Consider the following 18,477-nt stretch of genomic DNA (forward strand, 5'->3'; position numbering starts at 1 on the left):
AACCATAGTCTGTCATGAAGGAGAACTTAGAAGAATGTTTTAGCAGCTGTTATCCTCAAGCCAGTTGCATTGCCTGTGATCTCATACTGAAATAGTGACATAGCATAAAGACAAATTAAGTTCTTCACCAGCTCAGCTCTTCACAAGAGAAGGCAAGTTTCCTTTCTGTTAATACAGCATGCAACACAATGGATCTCAACTCTAAATTAGGTTCTCTAAGAGGTACTACAATTGAGATATTTAATAATAACAATTAGTCTGAATAATGTCCTCTCAGCAGCTGCTTGTGATGCTTTTCATTGCATTATGCCTTCCTCATCGCAGTCAGTACTGCTGAAATGCTTTTAGTGACATAGCACCTAATTTATACGCTCAGACATTTCTCCAAAATTAGAAATGGTAGTTGCAACTTTTTCCCCTTCTTGTGAGAAACATGCACTTACGATTTCCATGGGCCTGGTGTTTTACAAAAGATATTGCCACTACTATCTATGTTGGGTTTCTTAAACATCATCTATTTGAAAATTAACAAGTCACAGCAATACCCCACCAACCCAAACCATCACCCACTCAATTTCTTGTCTCAACTTTAAATTCTTCAAACCCACAAACTCAGTTTTCCAAATCCTGGTTTTCTGAGCAGCTGTTACTCTGAAAAATATTTAATTTCTCCCTAGCAGTGTTAGCACTTGCATTTCTCTGCTACTGGAATCAATGCTCAATTAGCATGGTTCAGCCACAGTTCTAAGCTCTGCTGTAGCTTTTCTTATATTGTCAGCCTTGGACACTTCTTTATTCCAGCTTGGTATTAAAAGGAGAGGCTGCTTTCAACTTCAAGTCAAGCTATGGTTGTATTATTCTATGGTTTCCTTTGGAGATGAAAAAAAAAAAAAGGAACAAAATCCTCATCAGTGGTAATTAATTTTGACAGCGTGGGCTTTGTAGCAATTCACAAACCTGTACTTTGTGCATCAGCATTCCTTATTATTCCAATTAAACTGGAACATTATGCCCTCGTCATTAATGGGTTTTCATTTTGTAAATGACATTTGCAAAAGTTAAAACGGGCAGTTCATATGAAGTCCACAGGCAAGAGCGTTAAAATTAGCATCACCATAGCAACAGTCTTCCATCATTAGTATTCAGGGCAACAGCAAATGTTTTGTTGTGCTTTTGTTTCCAAAAACAGATTTTTCTTTACTTGTCATTCATACATAGAAAAGGCTCAAACCCATATATTTCAGGTAAAATTATTATATTCATTTGAATGTCACTGTTCTAGAATTTCCCAGGTTTTGCAAGGCATTTGTTTTTCAGGACAGAGGCTGAATTTCAAAATCTCCACAGCTGTGTATATCTAACCTCCTGAGCAACATTTATGCATTGCCAGCCTGCTGCTCAACAGTACAGTTTTATATGAGGTCTGTCACTTCTACTCGAGAATCTGTACCAAGTAACAGATTCTGCTGAGAATTTGTAAGAGACGCATGCACAGTGAAACATGGTCAGTCCCCCATTAAGTGGAGTGTGCATCTACTCGCTACTAGTTTTGGTGTTTAAATTATGCTATTTGTATATTCGTGTTATTTTCTCCCCTCAGGAATTGCAATCTAAGCTGTATAAATCATCCCTAGTGAAACAATATTCAAATATCATCTTGTCTGACAGAGTTTACAATTGAGGAGAAAAGGGCGCTCCTGCTAAGGTAAACCTAGGTAGCTTATGAGTACACTCCAATTCCTTTAGTGGAAGAGGTGATTTCCTAAATATACCCGGAGGCATCCTGTTTGCATAGGTCTTCTGTGAAACCACGCAATCAATAAAGGAGAAGCAATAGTTGTTCTCTAGAAAAAAATATTTTGTGTGCAGACAGAGAGAGGAGTTAAGAAAAGAAACACAAGAGGAAGAACATTAAGGAAATTATATGATGACAGGGTGAGGTCAGTAGAAGTACTACTGTTTTAATTTGACGTACCCTGGCTTGTTCAGTAACAAGCACAGATCGACAGTAACTGAATGTTCTCTAGCATTATGTCTCTGGGTTTTGATTTGGCACAGGAAGGTTCCTTCTTTCCTCTTCATCTTTTTGAAATACTTAATTTTGTAGATTTTTGCAGGTAAGAGTCTTTAACAAGTAAGCACACTTTAGTGCATCACAAAAGCTGGGTATATAATCCATTCCATGTAAGATATTCTTGTATTTTAATAAATAGGGCACATTTTCATGCAGTGATTGCCTTCCTAGTACCTTCCCTTGAAGTATTGATTCTTCAGCTAGTGAGACCCACAAAACTGTATAACCCTTAAGAGTGGTTTATATGTATATATATACACACAGCTCTGAGAGAAATTGCTCTCAGCTTAACTAAAATCTGTCCGTGGTGGGTTTACTTTTGGTGCTTGGCACTTAGAAGGCTTTAACACAGAAGGGGACTGATGTAACCCTGAGGTTCAGAAACATCTACATATCTGTTCATTTGTTCAACCACTTATTTTTCTTTCTTTTATAGAAGCACCTTTTTGTTAGGTCAAGTTAATATCTCTCCTGTGCTGATTCACTCACTTTTTTCCTTATTTGCTGCTTGTCAGATGCTTTCTGGGAGATTCAGCACGCTACAGAAGTTCATTTTCTCTCTTTTAAATTTCCATCCCCTACTGCAGTGAAGATACTTACATACTGAACTGTAATATTTTGCAGAATTTTTCCATTTGATCTTCACAGATAAATTCAGTGGTGAAATGAAGCATCATAAAAACTGAGTAATTTTCACTGAATCCGGATTTTAGTCTTCATTTAACTAAAAGGTTTTGTGTCTAGAATTCTGTCTAAGCAAGCTTCTTTGTAAATCTGACTAAATTCTTGCAATGCTGAATCTTACAATCACCAAATAAATAACCTACCTTTTTAAAAATCAACTTTGCGGATCTTTTTAGATTATTAGCTCTTTACAAACTTTGAACTATAACATCATTAGAAAGATTTACCTTTTAGTTGAAGGGGTTTATAGTCTTGGTTTTTTGTAATAATATGACAGGCAGAGGGGCCATTTCTGGGAAGGATCAGTGATAGATTACTATTTTCCATTCCAGATTGCATTCATGCAGGGACAGACACTTGAGCAGTGTTGTGGCAAATGAGAGGAAATTGCCAGTTTCTTGTTTATCCAAAATAGATAAATGCTGTGTTTCCCAAAATATATGTATGTATACTTTCTACTTATGAGTGTCCTTGATAAAGCTACTGAAGCTGTTATGCATTTGGCCTAGAAATACAGGAGATGCACCTCTATGAGTATAGATTTCAGATATGCTATACTAATTGCAGATTTCCCTTCTAAAGAGTGAACTCTGGAAGAAGTAAGCAAAAAAATATCTTCAACTTTCTGTGTCGTGTATTAATTTTCTTCAGAATCATACCCAGCTCCAATGTAGAGTGCAAATAAGTGGTTTGCGGCTGTTTTCCTGAGAGTAACAGACTATGTATTTTGTAGCTGGAAATATCTATGATTACTGGAATAAAAAGTAAAAAGCAAGAGTTAGAACTACTAAACCTAAACCACATTTTTATTTCTCCACCTATAAACTTTTAGTACAAGTAATTTGGAATAAAGGCATCTTGAAATTTTACTTCAGTGCTGAGAAGGAATTTTCTTCCAGACTTCTGCCACTGAGAGCGTTTTAGCCACTAAGACCCAGTTGTTGAAAAGCATATTTTATCGTTGTACTTCACTTTAAGAATCATCTGAAAATTAGAGGTTAAAAAAATTATTCCCAAAGGTTTGTTACTCACCACTATTTCCAAATAGTGGTTTGAACTTTGGACTTCTGAACTGAGCTGTTTTGGCATAAACCATCACTAGAAGCATAAACAAAATGCACCGACAGATTATCTTCCTGGAAATAGGTGAACTCACCTTATTTTTTGGTTTAAATACTGCCTGTTAATGGAAATGCTCATTCTTTTAGTACTACTGTAACATTACTGAACAATTTAAAACACTTAGCAGACTGTTCAGTTGCAGGCAATGTTCTATATCTTCATATTTGACGGGTGTTTTCTTCTGCACATTCCTTATTCATCATTATTTTAATTGTTCTATAGCACAAAAAAAAAAAATTGAAATCTTTACTAATATGGACATTCCATATAAGTTCTTGCTTTCATATTCTATTATTTCTTCTTTTGCTTCCTGTTTGAGGGAGAAAGAACTATTTCATCACTCTCTAATAATCTTGAGAAGAACCTGCAGAGGAATCCAAGTTATAGTGGGGGCAGTTTAGGCTCCCACCTGACTTAATTCTCAGAAGTCTGCAAATTTAAGTTCTGCACTGAAAGGAGCTTGCTTGGATTCAGAGATACGCTCATTGATTTCAGCAAATTACTTCTTATTTTTAGCAGCGCAAGAGGGATCAGAATCTGGCTCTCATCATTTCCTCTCATGTATCACATTTTCTCACATCAGTGCCCAAAGTACTGTGGAACAAACATTTGCTGCTGGCAAAACGCAAATCTATCTGTACAGTTTTCTCTTGAGAATACCAAGTGCAAAATCCTCCATGCTGCTTTGCTCTGGGGCATTTGTGCACTATTCTAGAAATAAGGAGTGGAAAATTGTCAGTGTGAGACTTTTATCAAACTCTTTGCATGGGTATGCCCACATCATGTAATCTTACAACAGTCCTCTTCATAGAATCACAGAATCATAAAACGGTTTGGGATGGAAAGGACCTTAAGATCATCTATTTCCAACCCCCCTGCCATGGGCAGGGACACCTTCCACTAGGCCAGGCTGCTTAAAGCACCATCCAGCCTGGCCTTGAACACTGCCAGGGGTGGGGCATCCACAACTTCTCTGGGCAACTTGTTTGAATCGAGTCAGACAAAGGGGGTCCTGTGTCAGTCCCAGCACTGGTTTTGGTCAATGGCATGTATTTATATCCCTGGGGACCTCCTGAACAATTCTTTGGTACATATAGTTTTTAAAGTACATCGCACTTTTTTTCCCCAATTTTATAAACCCAAATTAAACTTCCACTGACTTTAAGTAGATCTTTGTGACCCTTATTCACTCTCCCTTTTTCCTTCCTTTATGTGTAAATTCATCTCCTACAAATAGCCAAAGTCCTGAAAGCCCAATGTTGCTCTGATATCTTCAGACTGAAATTCTGCTCATCTGTTTTTCCAGTTCTGCAGCAAGGACATTGACAAAGATCATTACTACCTTGCCTTGCCTTGTTGCATCTTGCAGGTTTTCAACTTTCCTGAATTCTTTCTTTATTAGATCCTCACAATAATTGTTACACATTGCACACACACTTTTTTTAAGTCAAAGATTTGCTCTTCTTTGTGAAGAAGTTAGACAAACGAACAACCAACCCAAAAAATCTAGAAAACTGCCTCATGCCCTATTCTCTAGAAATTTAATTTTCCTGGATAATTTGCTTGTCAAAATATTTTCTCTCTGACTTCAGCTGAGCGGTCCAAAACCAAAGCTCAAATAGATTCTAATTTTATACTGTACAGGTTTTTTTAACACTATCTCAAAAAAGTACATGATATGTCTCAAGTAAGAGCACTTACCAGCAATTTCTTTTTTTTTTTGTTTCAAAAGCCATCCTGAATTGTTCAGAATTTTGTTTTTGTATTTACTATGAAAGGAACATATGTGCTGATGAATAATGAGTAAAGATCTTCAGCAAAATAAGAGTAATTTTTTTTTCCATATAAACTGTTCATAACTGTAATATGTACTGACAAACTTTACACAGCTCTAACTAGCAGATTCCCATTGCAGGTGAGACTAAACAGGTGGCAACCCCCAATCAGTGTCTTGTTATCACTGAGAAGCTTTGATCTACCTAATGTATAATAAATAAGATTTTGCATTTTAATAATCTTGCTGCTTTCATATCGCTTGTGTTGTAAAGTCTTATTTTATTTTCAAAACCTCATCTTTTTATTATTTAGATTACTTTTGATCATTTATTTATTTCAACATACCTACCAGTAGACAGATGATATACCAGGTGGGAGATACTGTACCGTATACCCACCACTCCCTCTGTCCACCGTTCTGTCATTCCTATGCCTGTAAAAGTGGTAGCTGTTCTCTTTTTTTTTAATTTACACAATATAAGAGATTTACTAGATGATCCTTTTAGGTTAAAATACTGGCTGACAGAAAATGCCATTAATCTTAGTGTTCTCCTTGTTCTACATAAACTCCTTGCTTTACAGCTTTATTACGCCTTTATGAGTGAATTTCACATAGTGTATATTATATGGAAAATGCAAGGTTGCATGCTGAGTTGGTCTTGATGATCCTTATCGGTCCCTTCCTGAGATACTCTATGATTCTATGATTTATGCTCCAGTAAAGACCAAAAATTTATTTTGCCAATGGAATAAACTTGAGTTCCTAGGAAATAGCATTCTCAGTTCTTGTCTCACATACCTACAACAATCCAAGGTTGGTGCTGTAGTGCTTTTAGTAATTTAATACTTATATTGCTATTCAAATTCCCTATAATTGTGGTCAGACTGATTGTTTCAAGACAGTGAAGATCAGACCAAACCATATCTATTAAAAAAGGCATAAATAAAACAGTAATATTTACACAATATGTAAGAATAATGCATTGCTTATGAATAGGTATTTTTTTCTCTGTCAATGTGCTTTAGCTTGTATTCACTGAAGTCCATTGCTAGATTTCTCACAAATTGTTAAACTGAGCACTTAATTAAATTTTGAGTTAGAAAAGCTATAGAACAGGCACTGAAATTGTTCTGTAAAGGGTATTTTAAATTATCCTCTTAATTGTAAATTCCACTAAAAGACAAAGTAGAGAAAAATATAATTTTAGCATAATGACCTAAATTGGGAAAATAAGAACTGTCTTTTTCACTGTTGGAGTTGGTGGCTGGAACTGATTTATATAAACTGTGCCCATCTAGGAACAAGAAAACCCATGAAATTAGATATCCATCAAATTGATTTAAGTGAGAGAATGGGATAATCTGCCAGTGTGAGAACAACCTGTACTTGCTAAAGAATGCAGCCAAAATTTTGTTTGGAAGCAAATTCAGCTCAGTATGTGGTATGCAATGCACTAAAAGCATTTTCCTTGCACACTATGCTTCTGCAGGTTACAGTGTCAGCAAGATGCTGTAGTGTGTGTGAATACAGAGGTGTCTGAGAGAGCAGATGAGTATTCTTCAAAGTCCTACCTTTTACCAGTTTCTTACAGAGATTGTTACCTAAACCTATTCCTTTGTAGATAATGAAACTTCAAGAAAGAAATGCCATTAGAGGCCAGCTGCTCTGCTGGTATGCATTTGAAGTGATTCTTCATTTAGTTAATTCTGTCAAAAATTGTGCCAGCTTACAAAGGTTTTGAATAAAAACTTTACAATAAATTATGATATGGCTGCCCTTCACTGGCAGTGACTTGGTTTTATCAAATCCTTTGCTTTCTGGAGAGAAAATCCTCTACTTGAAAATTATTATTTTAATTGCCAGCTAATTTCTTTGGTAGGCTCATCAAGCAAACCTGAGGATCTAGCATGTCATAGTCTACTGCATGGCATTTAAATCACAGAGGTTTCAACTGGTCTAGAACTCTTCTGTTTCCCCCAGCGGAGGGAGATGTTTTCGCCATTTAATTTGATGGGTTCGTTCTGCAGGGACAGGCCCAACTAGTTTCAAAAAAGGTATTGCATTTGTTTCACTGGTTTGGCTGCAGTAACTCCCACATTAGATCAGACAATTTGGGAAAAATGAATTAATAAAATTATGCCTTGGGTCCACAGGAGCACTAAGGGGGATGTAAAGGAGTACCATGGCCAGTCTGCTGTACAGTGGTCCACCTCTCAGCAATAAGAATAAGAGTCACTGTGGGATATTTTGACCAAGAGATGACTGTTCTCAGCACAGACATGCATAGCAGTGTAGGTGTAAAATAACATGCCACTAGAAAGTCAAAATAACCCAAATATTGTCACATTTGGAGAGTTTATCTCTCTTGGCTATTTCATAGACTAATTAAATGGCAGCATAGGCCTAGTCCCACTGTCCTTGTATTCTCCAAATTGCTAGCACGTTTCATGTATAATGTTGTCATGGACATAACTATCAAAACCAGTCACTTTCTTTATTTCTGACCCAACAGAGTGCACTTTGTCATCACCAAATAATCTTTTTCATCGCATATAATCCCTTTTAAAATTTTAAAATGCATGCTAGCCTTAGTGAAGTAAGGTTTACTATGAAAATTTTTAGGAAAAAAGTAATATAGTATGAAGTAAAAAAAAAAAAATAAAAATATATATATATATATATTTGGCCGTGGGGGAAATGGAAGACTTCTAATAATGATACATGGCTCATGAACAAGAAAGAATTTTCTTGTCTTTGATTCCTAAATTGTAATTCTTAGTATAAAGCCAAATGAATGCTCGCTATGGCAAGCTGCTAAAACCAAAACTTTTAGTTCAGTATTAAATTCATTAGTTTGAAAAAAAGCAGTGGATTAGATGGGGTCTAATCCTTCACTCCCTGCTTGCACTCTATTTGGCAAAATTCTTAGGCTTTCGGCTTCTACAAATCTTTGCAAAATTATTTTTATCCTTAATAAATTATTTGCTCTGTTAGTTACCCTAAAACAAAACAAATTGAAGGACATGGGTGGAAGGATAATAATTTCAGGAATAATTACACTAGATTCTTAAGAATGAGAGTGAAAAGCAACTGCAGCAGCAAAACTGGAAAAGTAACAACAGATTAATTTCCAAATACTGATGAGAATTGTAATATTTTGTACTGAAGTACAAAAGTTTTTAGACACTACATATCTTAACCCAGTTTTTATTTAAAATATAAGCTTGAAGGTGGTTTGCCTTTTTTATATTTCCTTGGCTGATGCCCAGTATTGTAAAGACATTAACCAAAGGGGTGATAATTGTACGCAAAATGACATTTGGTTCTAAACCTGGCAACTTTAAACCAGAGCTGTTGACAGTAATTGAAGGAAAGTTATTTACCTGGAGAGAAGAATGGTAATTTAAAACACTGTATTTTCTTAATATAACAGACTGGTTTGTTTTTTTCTGGGATTAGGGGAGAATGCTCAAAACAGTTATAATGTTTTCTGAGACAGGAGATGAAAGTTTAAATGATCCTTCTTTCTGACTTTGTAGACAGTCAGCAAATTGTCTTCTACATAGAAGGTAATACATTATCTATGTCTATTAAATTTATTCCAGCATAAAATTCCAAATTGTGGACACTATTAAATAAACAAATGATTTGGGTCCTGTGAATCCTCTGCATTTGTAATGTACTGTGTAGATACAGAGAAATGGTTGAATTTAACAATTTATTATTATTTTTTTTCCTTCAGAGGAAGGTGACAAAAACTGCAATGTTTCTTATGACTGATAATGTAAAATTAGGTATTTGGATCTTTTCAAATAATGTAGCATTCTGTGTCCTGTAGTGAGGAAGATGATAAATTTGGGTAACTCCATTTAGTCATAGCAGTAAGAATTTTCTCTTTAAGTCTGGACTACTTTAGAAAAAGCTGAAGATGTTGATATGGTAGGATTGTAGGTTGACATTTCTGATAATGTGTTCAAGGAAGTTTGATGTAGCAGCAGGGATCTAAGAAAGTTAATATGGACCATAGCTAATGTTTAAATCTTTAACATTTTAGAGCTGTGAGGATTGTTCAGGATTTAGATTGCATTTTTGAAAGCAGTTTGTTTAAGATTCAAAAAAAAGTAGTTTCAAATAGAAATTTGGAAATTGATTAGTTCAATGTAGAAAAATAAAGTGCTTAATATAGAAAGAAAATAACTATTTTGGCTGATTTTGAGCTCCACACCACTGTACTTGATTTAATAATGGACTATGGTAGGTCTTAAATGTCATCTATGTACTTTTGGTCATAAAATCAAGGCTCTTTGTGTAGACATGGCATCCCTGATTTTCCTTGCAAGTTTTTCGCAGTGAATTTGGCTGTGTTGATAGAAAGGGAATCTTCATTTTGCAGGTTTATTCTTTCATTACAAGATTCTATTTTCTGTTTAATAACAGAGAGCGCAGAACTGAATGCAGGTATGCCAACAGAATTGAAAGCAATTTGAAGCCTCACTGAGATGTACCATGAGAGGTTTAGCTCAGTTCGGATGTATGAAATACTGAAAGTACACCTAGACATTGACTTCTATTAAATGCTAGCATCCACAGGATTCTTTCCTGAATTAACTGCCAGCTATTGTGCCAGAAATAGAAGGAGCTACATAAAGATACCAAAATGCAAAACACTGGGGGGACTACTTTGTTATGAAGGACCATATTATAGTTAAGTGAATGGAAGGAGCAGAAGCTGTCTGGAATTATGTGAAGCATGTGCCAAAGTCAAAATGCTTGAACATGCCACAGAAGACTTGAATTAAATTCTTTCCTTACACTTTACCTAGAAAATAATCTTTACCTTACCTCAAAATTCCTTTTGTTCCTCTTTACTGAAGTATTTAAGTGCTAACATACATTTAGATTCAATTAGAATAAAATAAAATCTGTGCCCTAGGACATGGCTGCATGGTAGCTGGTATTGAGCCATCTGTCTCTGGAAGCACTAGTTAATGTGGGAATCTGTGCGTCTGTATTTGTTTCAGACTGTATATATAAACACTAATTAACATTTTTTGCCATGGACAAGATGACACTATTGCCTCTTGCCATTAAAAGGCACTGCCAGAGCTGTACGAACAATTGTCTCACTTTGCAGCCAAAATAAAGGACATTATTTCATAGACTATTGTTTTGAAACAAAATACTAATTTTGATTTCAGAAATGTCAGATGAGCAACTTTTCCTTTTCAGATTTTTTTTTTTCCGTTACCAAGTCTAACCTCAGTTCAGGAATAGCTGCACAACCCTGATCCTGAAGCTGCATTTCCATGCAAATGAACCATAAGAAATGTCACCTGGATCAGATGAAGGATTTAGCCTGGATGGAACTAGTGAGGCTAGTTAGGTGTAGCTGCTCCCTCCTGCCACTAACTTCTCTGGGCTGGCTCTTTCCCTAAGTGCAGTGCTGCACTTCCATCTGATTTCTGGATCCCCATGTAAGACATTTAGGAAGAGAGAGCAAAGCAGTACTATGCAGGAAGACTAAACTTTGCTCATATTTACACCAGAATATTGGGAGAAGCTAAAGACTCTCCAGTTTTGAAACTAAATCAATGCAAGTTTGATTTACCAGGGAAGTAAATCAAACCCTTTCTAACATCAGGGCTCTGCATAGTCCAATCTAGGAAAAAGGTTAGAGGTAGACCTCTAATTCATCATATTTGCTAAGGTCAGTAGCTTCAACATGTTCAGGAAGATGATGGAAAAGCCTAGTTTGTACATAAAAATAGGCAAGGCCTCTTGCTGTTACAATTATATATTATAATGTTATGTGTAGTATATTATAATCATTTAGGAAAAAGTATGGTAAATATAACAGGTTCAAAGAATCTATTGCGAGAATACAGAGAGCAAAAAATTAATGTATTCATTCAAAAGTATAAAGTTTGCTAAGCTAGTGGTCTGATTGGGAACTTGCCTGCATAGAGTTGTCATAAAATGCAATAGATTTCTCTTTTTTTCTCTTAAGTGCAGCCTTACCATTGGAAAATGCCAGTATGTAATCTAGCATGATCTATGTAGCCTTTTTTCCCAAATGAGTATTTTCTCTTCTAGATAATATTTGCATTTGAAAAAAATGTCCTTAGTGAAAGGAAAACTTTTCTGCTTGTATGATATCAGTCATTAAAAAAAAAAAATAGATTTTATAGACTCAGAAATACATGTGTTGCAGAATGCAACCAAAAAGTAAGTTAGTAAAAAAGGAAGGCATGCTTCTCCTTTAATGCCTGTGGAAGCCTTTGGAAGAGAGGGCCGCTTCTGAGGGACCAGGAGTGTACATACAGTGACTGGTAGCTAACATTGGGTTTTCTGGACCCTAAGCAAAGTAGGACTGCAAGATGCAGTTTCTTGGTATTGAGACCTATACATTTATAGGGAACAGTAGAGAAGTTAATGATTTGGGAAGCCAGCTTTTGTGTTTGTGACACATAATTTTATGCATGGAAGTGAAGATTTTGAGGTGAAAAGAGAGTCAGTTAGCAAGAGAGTTTATGAAATCCTGCTTATTTTAATCCCCCAGGAGGTAAAACAGTCATTTATTTCTAGCTGGGCACACGAAGAAAAGTAAGAAATGGAGTCTGCCTTCATTGTTTTGTTTAATTTATCCTTATTAGTCTGCATTTTTATTCAACCTTGCTCCCTGAAATAACCATTCATTTTGCCAATACAGATTCCTCAAACCAAGAATTTACTATGGTATAATTATTATTTTTCAAGTCTTATTTGTATATTGTAAAGATCAGCAAGAAGTTTTGCTTGGCATAAGTTTTCTGCTGGTAGATTTTAAGTCTTTTTTTATATTTTTTTTCTTTTGGTGGGCTGTCCAAAAGCTTTGCTTCAGAGGGTTTTTTAAGACTCAGTGTTATCTAACATTTTGCCAGCATTTTTCTTCTTGGTCTTGCCATTCTTGGAACTAATCACACTCCAGTTCCTCTCCATCCAGGAAGAGTAGGGGTTATTCCTTTCTTAATTTTCTTTATTTCTTGTGGGTTTGTGTAGAAGGTAAAAAAGAGCTTTTGGTATTTACAGGTGTGTGCCTGAAGAACTCATAGTGCTGGTGGAGCTGTGATGTGCTATCCATTGCATCCAGCAATGCATGTAATCTTACTTAATCTCAGTCTCACTCTGTTCCTCTTTTCAGGGTCATACACCTGGCAGTCGAGACTGAACAAACAATTTTCTACTGCAGTGTGTCTAAATTGTCACTATCAGCTTAAAATTGAAGGTAGCCTCTCCAAATTAGCCTTTCCAAGATTTCAGCAGGATGAATATGTATTAGCTATGTATATCTAATATATCCAAAACGACAGGCACCCTCTAATTCATCCTTTATCAACAGCATGCAATGCAGCACAACATAAGGCACACAGAGACTGCTCCTGAGGCTCCATTATACTAAACTCGTAGGATGACTAAGATTTCAGTTTCAATCAGGTGTTTTTACTGTAGTAAAAGGAAGTACAGCCTAAAGGAAGGCAGCGGTTGCGAGGAACAGATATACTCCTGTCACATGTGCTGTGTATCCTGTCACATGTGCTGTGTATCATCAGTATGTTCCACACTGTGCATTAAATTGCTGCAAGCTCTGTAATACAGGGGACAGGTTGGGTTTCCCTCAGACAGAAAGTGGTATGCTCCTTCCCCAACTTTCTCATGATGTAAGTAACCAAATATAGGTATATAGTACTATGAATATTTCAATAGGTCTTTAATTTACAATGTTGGGCAAAATGAATGCAGAATTTCAAAACCATTTTCTTCATTGCATTTACAGTATTTTAATGTGCTTCCAGTGGCAATGTACAAACAGCCAAAAAGAACCCCAAACCAGCAGCATCCAAAACAGTATTCTCTTCTTGGCTCTTCTGAGAGAGCTATCAACAAATACCAGAAAAAAATCCTGGAGGTATCAGCCCTTGGAGCATATTTAAGACAGATGATCCAGAAAAGTGTCATCCTACTCCCCCAAGCGATTCTGAATATTTATTTATACCAAGAAAAAGAAAATAGACTCAAACAGCATAACAGATTAGCCAGCCCAACACAGAGCACCACAACATCTTCTTACATGCAAGGCAAGTGCTTGCTAATCCACTACACAGATAACTAAGAAATAGTAAAGCCACACTTAGAAGGAGGGCTACGCACTTTACAAAACTATGGAAGCAAGACTTACTTATTTAACAGGAAAATGTATCTTTGCTTTCAATGACAGTAAAACTAAATAAATTATTCACTAGTTTTCTAACTCGTAAAGTGCTAAACTTAGAAGCAAGCTTGTACCCTTAATGTCTACCCTACTGAGCAGTTTTAGGCAAGTCCCTACCTATTTCTGTGTTTGGTTTTCCATATCTGTCTGTAACATGGAGCAGTGATGCTAATCTATGTAAAACTTATGAAGATTTATACTCAAGCATTTCTGTTTAGAAGTCAGTTATTTTATGTTCATATTATTTTTTCAATACGGGTATGTCTGTGGCTCTTTCCTCATAGAAAAGGGACAACATTCTGAAAAGAACATATTAAAACTGAAAAATTAGGTTTTTCAAATACACAGATTCCAGTAACCATTTGGACTGCAGACACCCTGCGCATCCACTTTCATCTATTTTTATTCTTTCCTGAAAGAGTTTGGGGGTATTATTTATTAGGGGGCTGTGATTCCCTTTAAGTTCCTGGTGTTGTTAAATATTGAAGAGACAGTTACCTTGATTAGATATAATCCAAGACAAACCTACAGCATAAAAGAAATAGACACTGTTCTCCTTTTGATTAAGGTCTCTGTGTAGGTGCACAAGTTGGCTGAATAGCCCTTGGATAAGAAAAGTACCATAGGGAATTAAAATTCTGCTTGCTCTGTAATCCTGTTTTATTTTCTACAGGAAGAAGACTCTCTTTTATCAAATAAATGGCTTAAAATTAAGTATGGCATAAAGATTGGCTTCAGTTACAAATGCCAAATACAGAAACCATTTACACTGCAAAAAAAACCCCCACATTTTTGTAATAAATTATGGGTGGTTTAAAAGTGAGTTGGATTAAGTAGTGGTATTACTTCAGTGCATTGTACAGCAAAAATACAATTTTGAGGTCAGTCAAAACAGCTAAAAGCTTTTGTAAATTTGGAGACAACAATCAGAACTTTATTAAATAGATTTTTTTTCATAAAATCAAATCATAAAGTTCATAGGCCTTCATTCCTTAATCGTTCAACATTCTTGTTTTCCTGTGGATGTTCATAAGCGGGTAATAGTTTGATTTAGGAGATCAAAGGGTTAATTTGCTTTTCAATTGAGGAATGACTCAGAGTTCCCCTTTATTGGTTTTTATTCTTTTTTAAAGAGGTAAAAAGGAAAGTGGTGTGTGGGTGTAAGGTAGGGGAAAAAAGCCAAGAAAATGGATTCACTAATTGGGGTTTTCACCTGCTGTGAGTCTAATTGAATACAATGCTTTATTTGTAACTCAAGGAGAAAGAAGATTATGCAAAGTATGAGAAATTCAGACTGGTTTTTAAATTCTTATTACTTGGCACTATTGTATGGGAAAGAAGACCGATGTGATAATAGCAGCACCAACCTTCTGTTAAGGCAGACCAGGCAATTCCAGAAAAAATGAAAATTGCAGGAATGTGTATCAGCGGTATCAGTACTGGACACTTCTCAAAGGAAAACAAAGCACTTTTGCTGTGAAACAGCAGGTTTCCAGCTACCCCAAGTCCCCTTGTGTGACACTGGCAGCTGTTCTCTCCTTGTGATAGGCCATGAGGTTTCTTGTGAGTAATGTGCTAAACATCCTTTTCTAAAGGCTTAAAGAGAGCTCTCCCACTTCCTAAAACTTAGCTACAGATGGGGAAAGGTGGGGTTGTTGATGTAACACAATTGACAGCCTTCAGCCAGCTCAGTCACCTCAAAACAATGAGCCTGTTACAGCTCCACTGAAGTAAATGGAAAATTCTCAGTTTAATGAATTTTAATGTAGTGATTTCTGTTTACACAAAAATGAATCCTTTTTTTCCTTCCATGTGGGTAGAGTTGTAGATCCAAGGTAACTGAAAACTGTGAATTAGACCTTTTAAAATAAATTAAATTATGAGAATTTAACATTTAATTCCATTAAATTTTATATTTGCATTTTAGGGCCTAAGGGGCTGAAACTTGATCATCTTACACTTTTAATGCTTCTAGAAAAAAAAAAAAAAGAGTGGGCTTTCCTTGAACTGCTTGTTGAGCTTTTCCTAAAATGCATGTGACATAGCTACCTGGAGCATTAAGGTGAGCCCTAAATATTCTGGTACATATGACAAAACCTGCCAAGTTCAGTAGCTACAGACACCTGTGTAACAGGAAACCAATCTTCGGGTTCTCCTTTAGTATAGAAACTATGGGAGAGATGAATTTTCCCAACTTCTCTGCCCCTGTCTTCCCAGTGTAAAGTTAAAGAGGTTTTGTGTACATCTGAAAGGCACCTTTTTTGAGTGGCTTCCCCAAGACTGCACAATCTGTAAGGCTTGAAAGACCATTTAGCTGCATGAAGGACTCAGTTCTCTAGGCAGGGTTATTTTGATGAATAAAGGACAGAGATGTAAAGCTTGCTCAAAAGGAGACCCGCTGCCCTGATTTGGAATGCTTGTGGCACTAAAAGGAGATTGTTAGCTCTCCTTTGTGTACTGAATATTAAGCAGGAATTAATACACAGAAGCGTTGTGCCAGTTACTCGGCGGGAGCTCCTTCTGCTCTGGCAATTCCAGGGGAGCAGCTCATCCGTCCTTCCCTGCGAGGCCACGGCAAGCCCTCCGAAACGAGACTACCTGATTTCACTCACAAATAAACCACTCGGCGTTTTAAGCGCCGAAATTAACAGCTGCAAGACAAAAAGACAGGTGAAAGCCCATTTCAAATTCATCCCAGCTTCGGTGCCTATTTCAGTTTAAGTTTCCTTCCCAAATCCGCTGGAGGCTAACCGACTTGCAGCCTCGGAGCACACCCAGCTCCCTAGGGGAGCAAACACACACCCCCGAAAAAAAAACAAAACACAAAAAGCCCGAGGAGGCCTCCCTCACGCCCCTGGAAGAGCCGCCCCAGCCTGGGTGAAAGCAGATAATGGCCCGAGGTTCCCCCTCACCCCCTGGGGATAAAGAGGAGTGCTGTTCGAGGCGGCACCGGGGCGGAGCAGGGCGGGGGAATACCGCCCCTTCTCTCTCTCCATCCCTCCTGCCCGCCCTTACGGCGGGGCGGCTGCAGTGGCGCTGGGCGGTCGTGCTGTTTCTGTCTCCGCTGGGCCGCCGAGCAGTCGCCGCCATGAGGGAGCAGCTCAAGGGGTGAGGGGCTGCGGGGGGCGCGGGGCGGCAGGTGCCGGCGGCTTCGGGCGGGTGGGGGGCTCCGGGGCTCTCAGGTGTTGGAGTCGAGCGCTCGTAGTGGTCCCGGTAGGCGGGGAGTAGCGTGGCGGGTACCCGTCTTCTTCAGTGACCGTGCCGCGGAGCGGCAGTACCTGGCGTTCGTGCCACTGGAAAGGTCAACGCGTTGCCCAGTTTTCTCGTGGGAGCTCGAAACGGCGTTTAATTGAGCGCCCGTTCCCTCTCGGGAGGCTGTAGTTCCGCGCGGGATGTCCCTAGTTGGAACGCGTAGGACATGGCGAGGGAGCGCGATCGCACACACAGGAACCCGGGCGGGGCAGGGCAGGGCGAGCCCTCCCGGTAGCGGTTGTGCCGGAGGGGCTGGTGCCCGCGGCCCCCGCGGGACGGGAGCTGGCGGTTCTCGCTGCCCCTCAGGTTCTGAAGGGAAACGCAGTGCTGTAAAACCAACCGTACCTGCGTAGCACATAGCGTGTGCTGTAATTTGGTTCAGGCGTGAACTTCGGCGGAATTCCCGAGAACAGACGTGCTTAGAAATGTGTTACTCTTCCCGTCAACGTCATGCTTAGAAATAATCTTAAAAGTTAATAGGCAGAAGAAACTGGGAGTTTCCTCTGGGCTGTTGCATTACAGGCGCTATATTTCTTGTTATACGGTGCACTATATTGCCTCTTAATAGTTATTGTAAAATACCGCGAAGTCTGGGCCACCAGCAGCATCCCCGGCCCCCAACCTCAGCTGAAGTTGGGCTGAGAAGTGCAGCAGTATTTGCAGGGGTATGCTGAGAAAACAAGAAACAGGGTTCTGTGTAGGATCTCTGACCTTTCAGGGCTAAGGAATTGTTCGAGGCCGTCGCTGTTTGAGCCTGGATTTGACAAGACCCTGCAGTGAAATTGCTTTGGCAGAAGTGGAGAGGATAGGATTTGAAAAACAAATAGATCAGTGGAGAGTGACAGCTGGGGGGGGGGGGGGGGAGGAGTAGGCTCTCCAAGCCTTAGCCACTGGGCTGGAGTCTTTGCCCGCGACAGGGTGTGCAAAATAAATGTTTAACATCAAGGGGAGCAAAAAGAGTTACTACTCGGTACTTGGTAGTTGATATTTGCCCTTCTCCTGTTCATTTCTAGTATCGGCAAGAAACTTTAATATGTATTGGTGCCTGCCTTCAGCACTCTGATAAATCTTGAAAAAGCCAATAAAACATGCTGAAGTCAAATTCCTGCTGAAAAGACACTGATCCTTGGATTAAACAGAAATAATCTCTTCAAAGAGCAGTATTCTCTAGATTTACAGATGAAAACAGTAGTCCTTTGTAAAGCACAAAGGAGTGCCACCTTTTCACATTGCTAATACGTTCCATAACAGTAACTTGTTTTATCTAAGGAATTAATGAAACACTGTAAAAAGACAACTGTTAGGTCATCCTTGCAGTCA

The 18,477-nt window shown here is 38.1% G+C and overlaps 1 protein-coding gene across 24 annotated transcripts in view; it reads left to right on the forward strand.

Moving 5' to 3' along the window:
• DMD (dystrophin) overlaps positions 1-18,477 on the forward strand; it is a 1,199,681-nt gene that overhangs the window by 1,101,010 nt on the left and 80,194 nt on the right. For 4 of the 24 annotated variants that reach the window (XM_057411876.1, XM_057411873.1, XM_057411877.1 and 1 more), the window contains exon 1: positions 16,939-17,013. The exons of the other annotated variants lie outside the window; for them this stretch is intronic. In XM_057411876.1, the coding sequence (XP_057267859.1) occupies positions 16,994-17,013 (20 nt within the window). In that variant the 5' untranslated portion in view covers positions 16,939-16,993. Of the gene's footprint in view, positions 1-16,938; positions 17,014-18,477 lie in introns of those variants that run through there. 24 annotated transcript variants of the gene reach the window in all.

This window comes from Pezoporus wallicus, unplaced genomic scaffold (genome assembly GCF_028554395.1).
Source record: "Pezoporus wallicus isolate ANWC-B61680 ecotype Strahan unplaced genomic scaffold, APGP_CSIRO_Pwel_v1 contig_1438, whole genome shotgun sequence".
Taxonomy (NCBI): Eukaryota; Metazoa; Chordata; class Aves; order Psittaciformes; family Psittacidae; genus Pezoporus; species Pezoporus wallicus.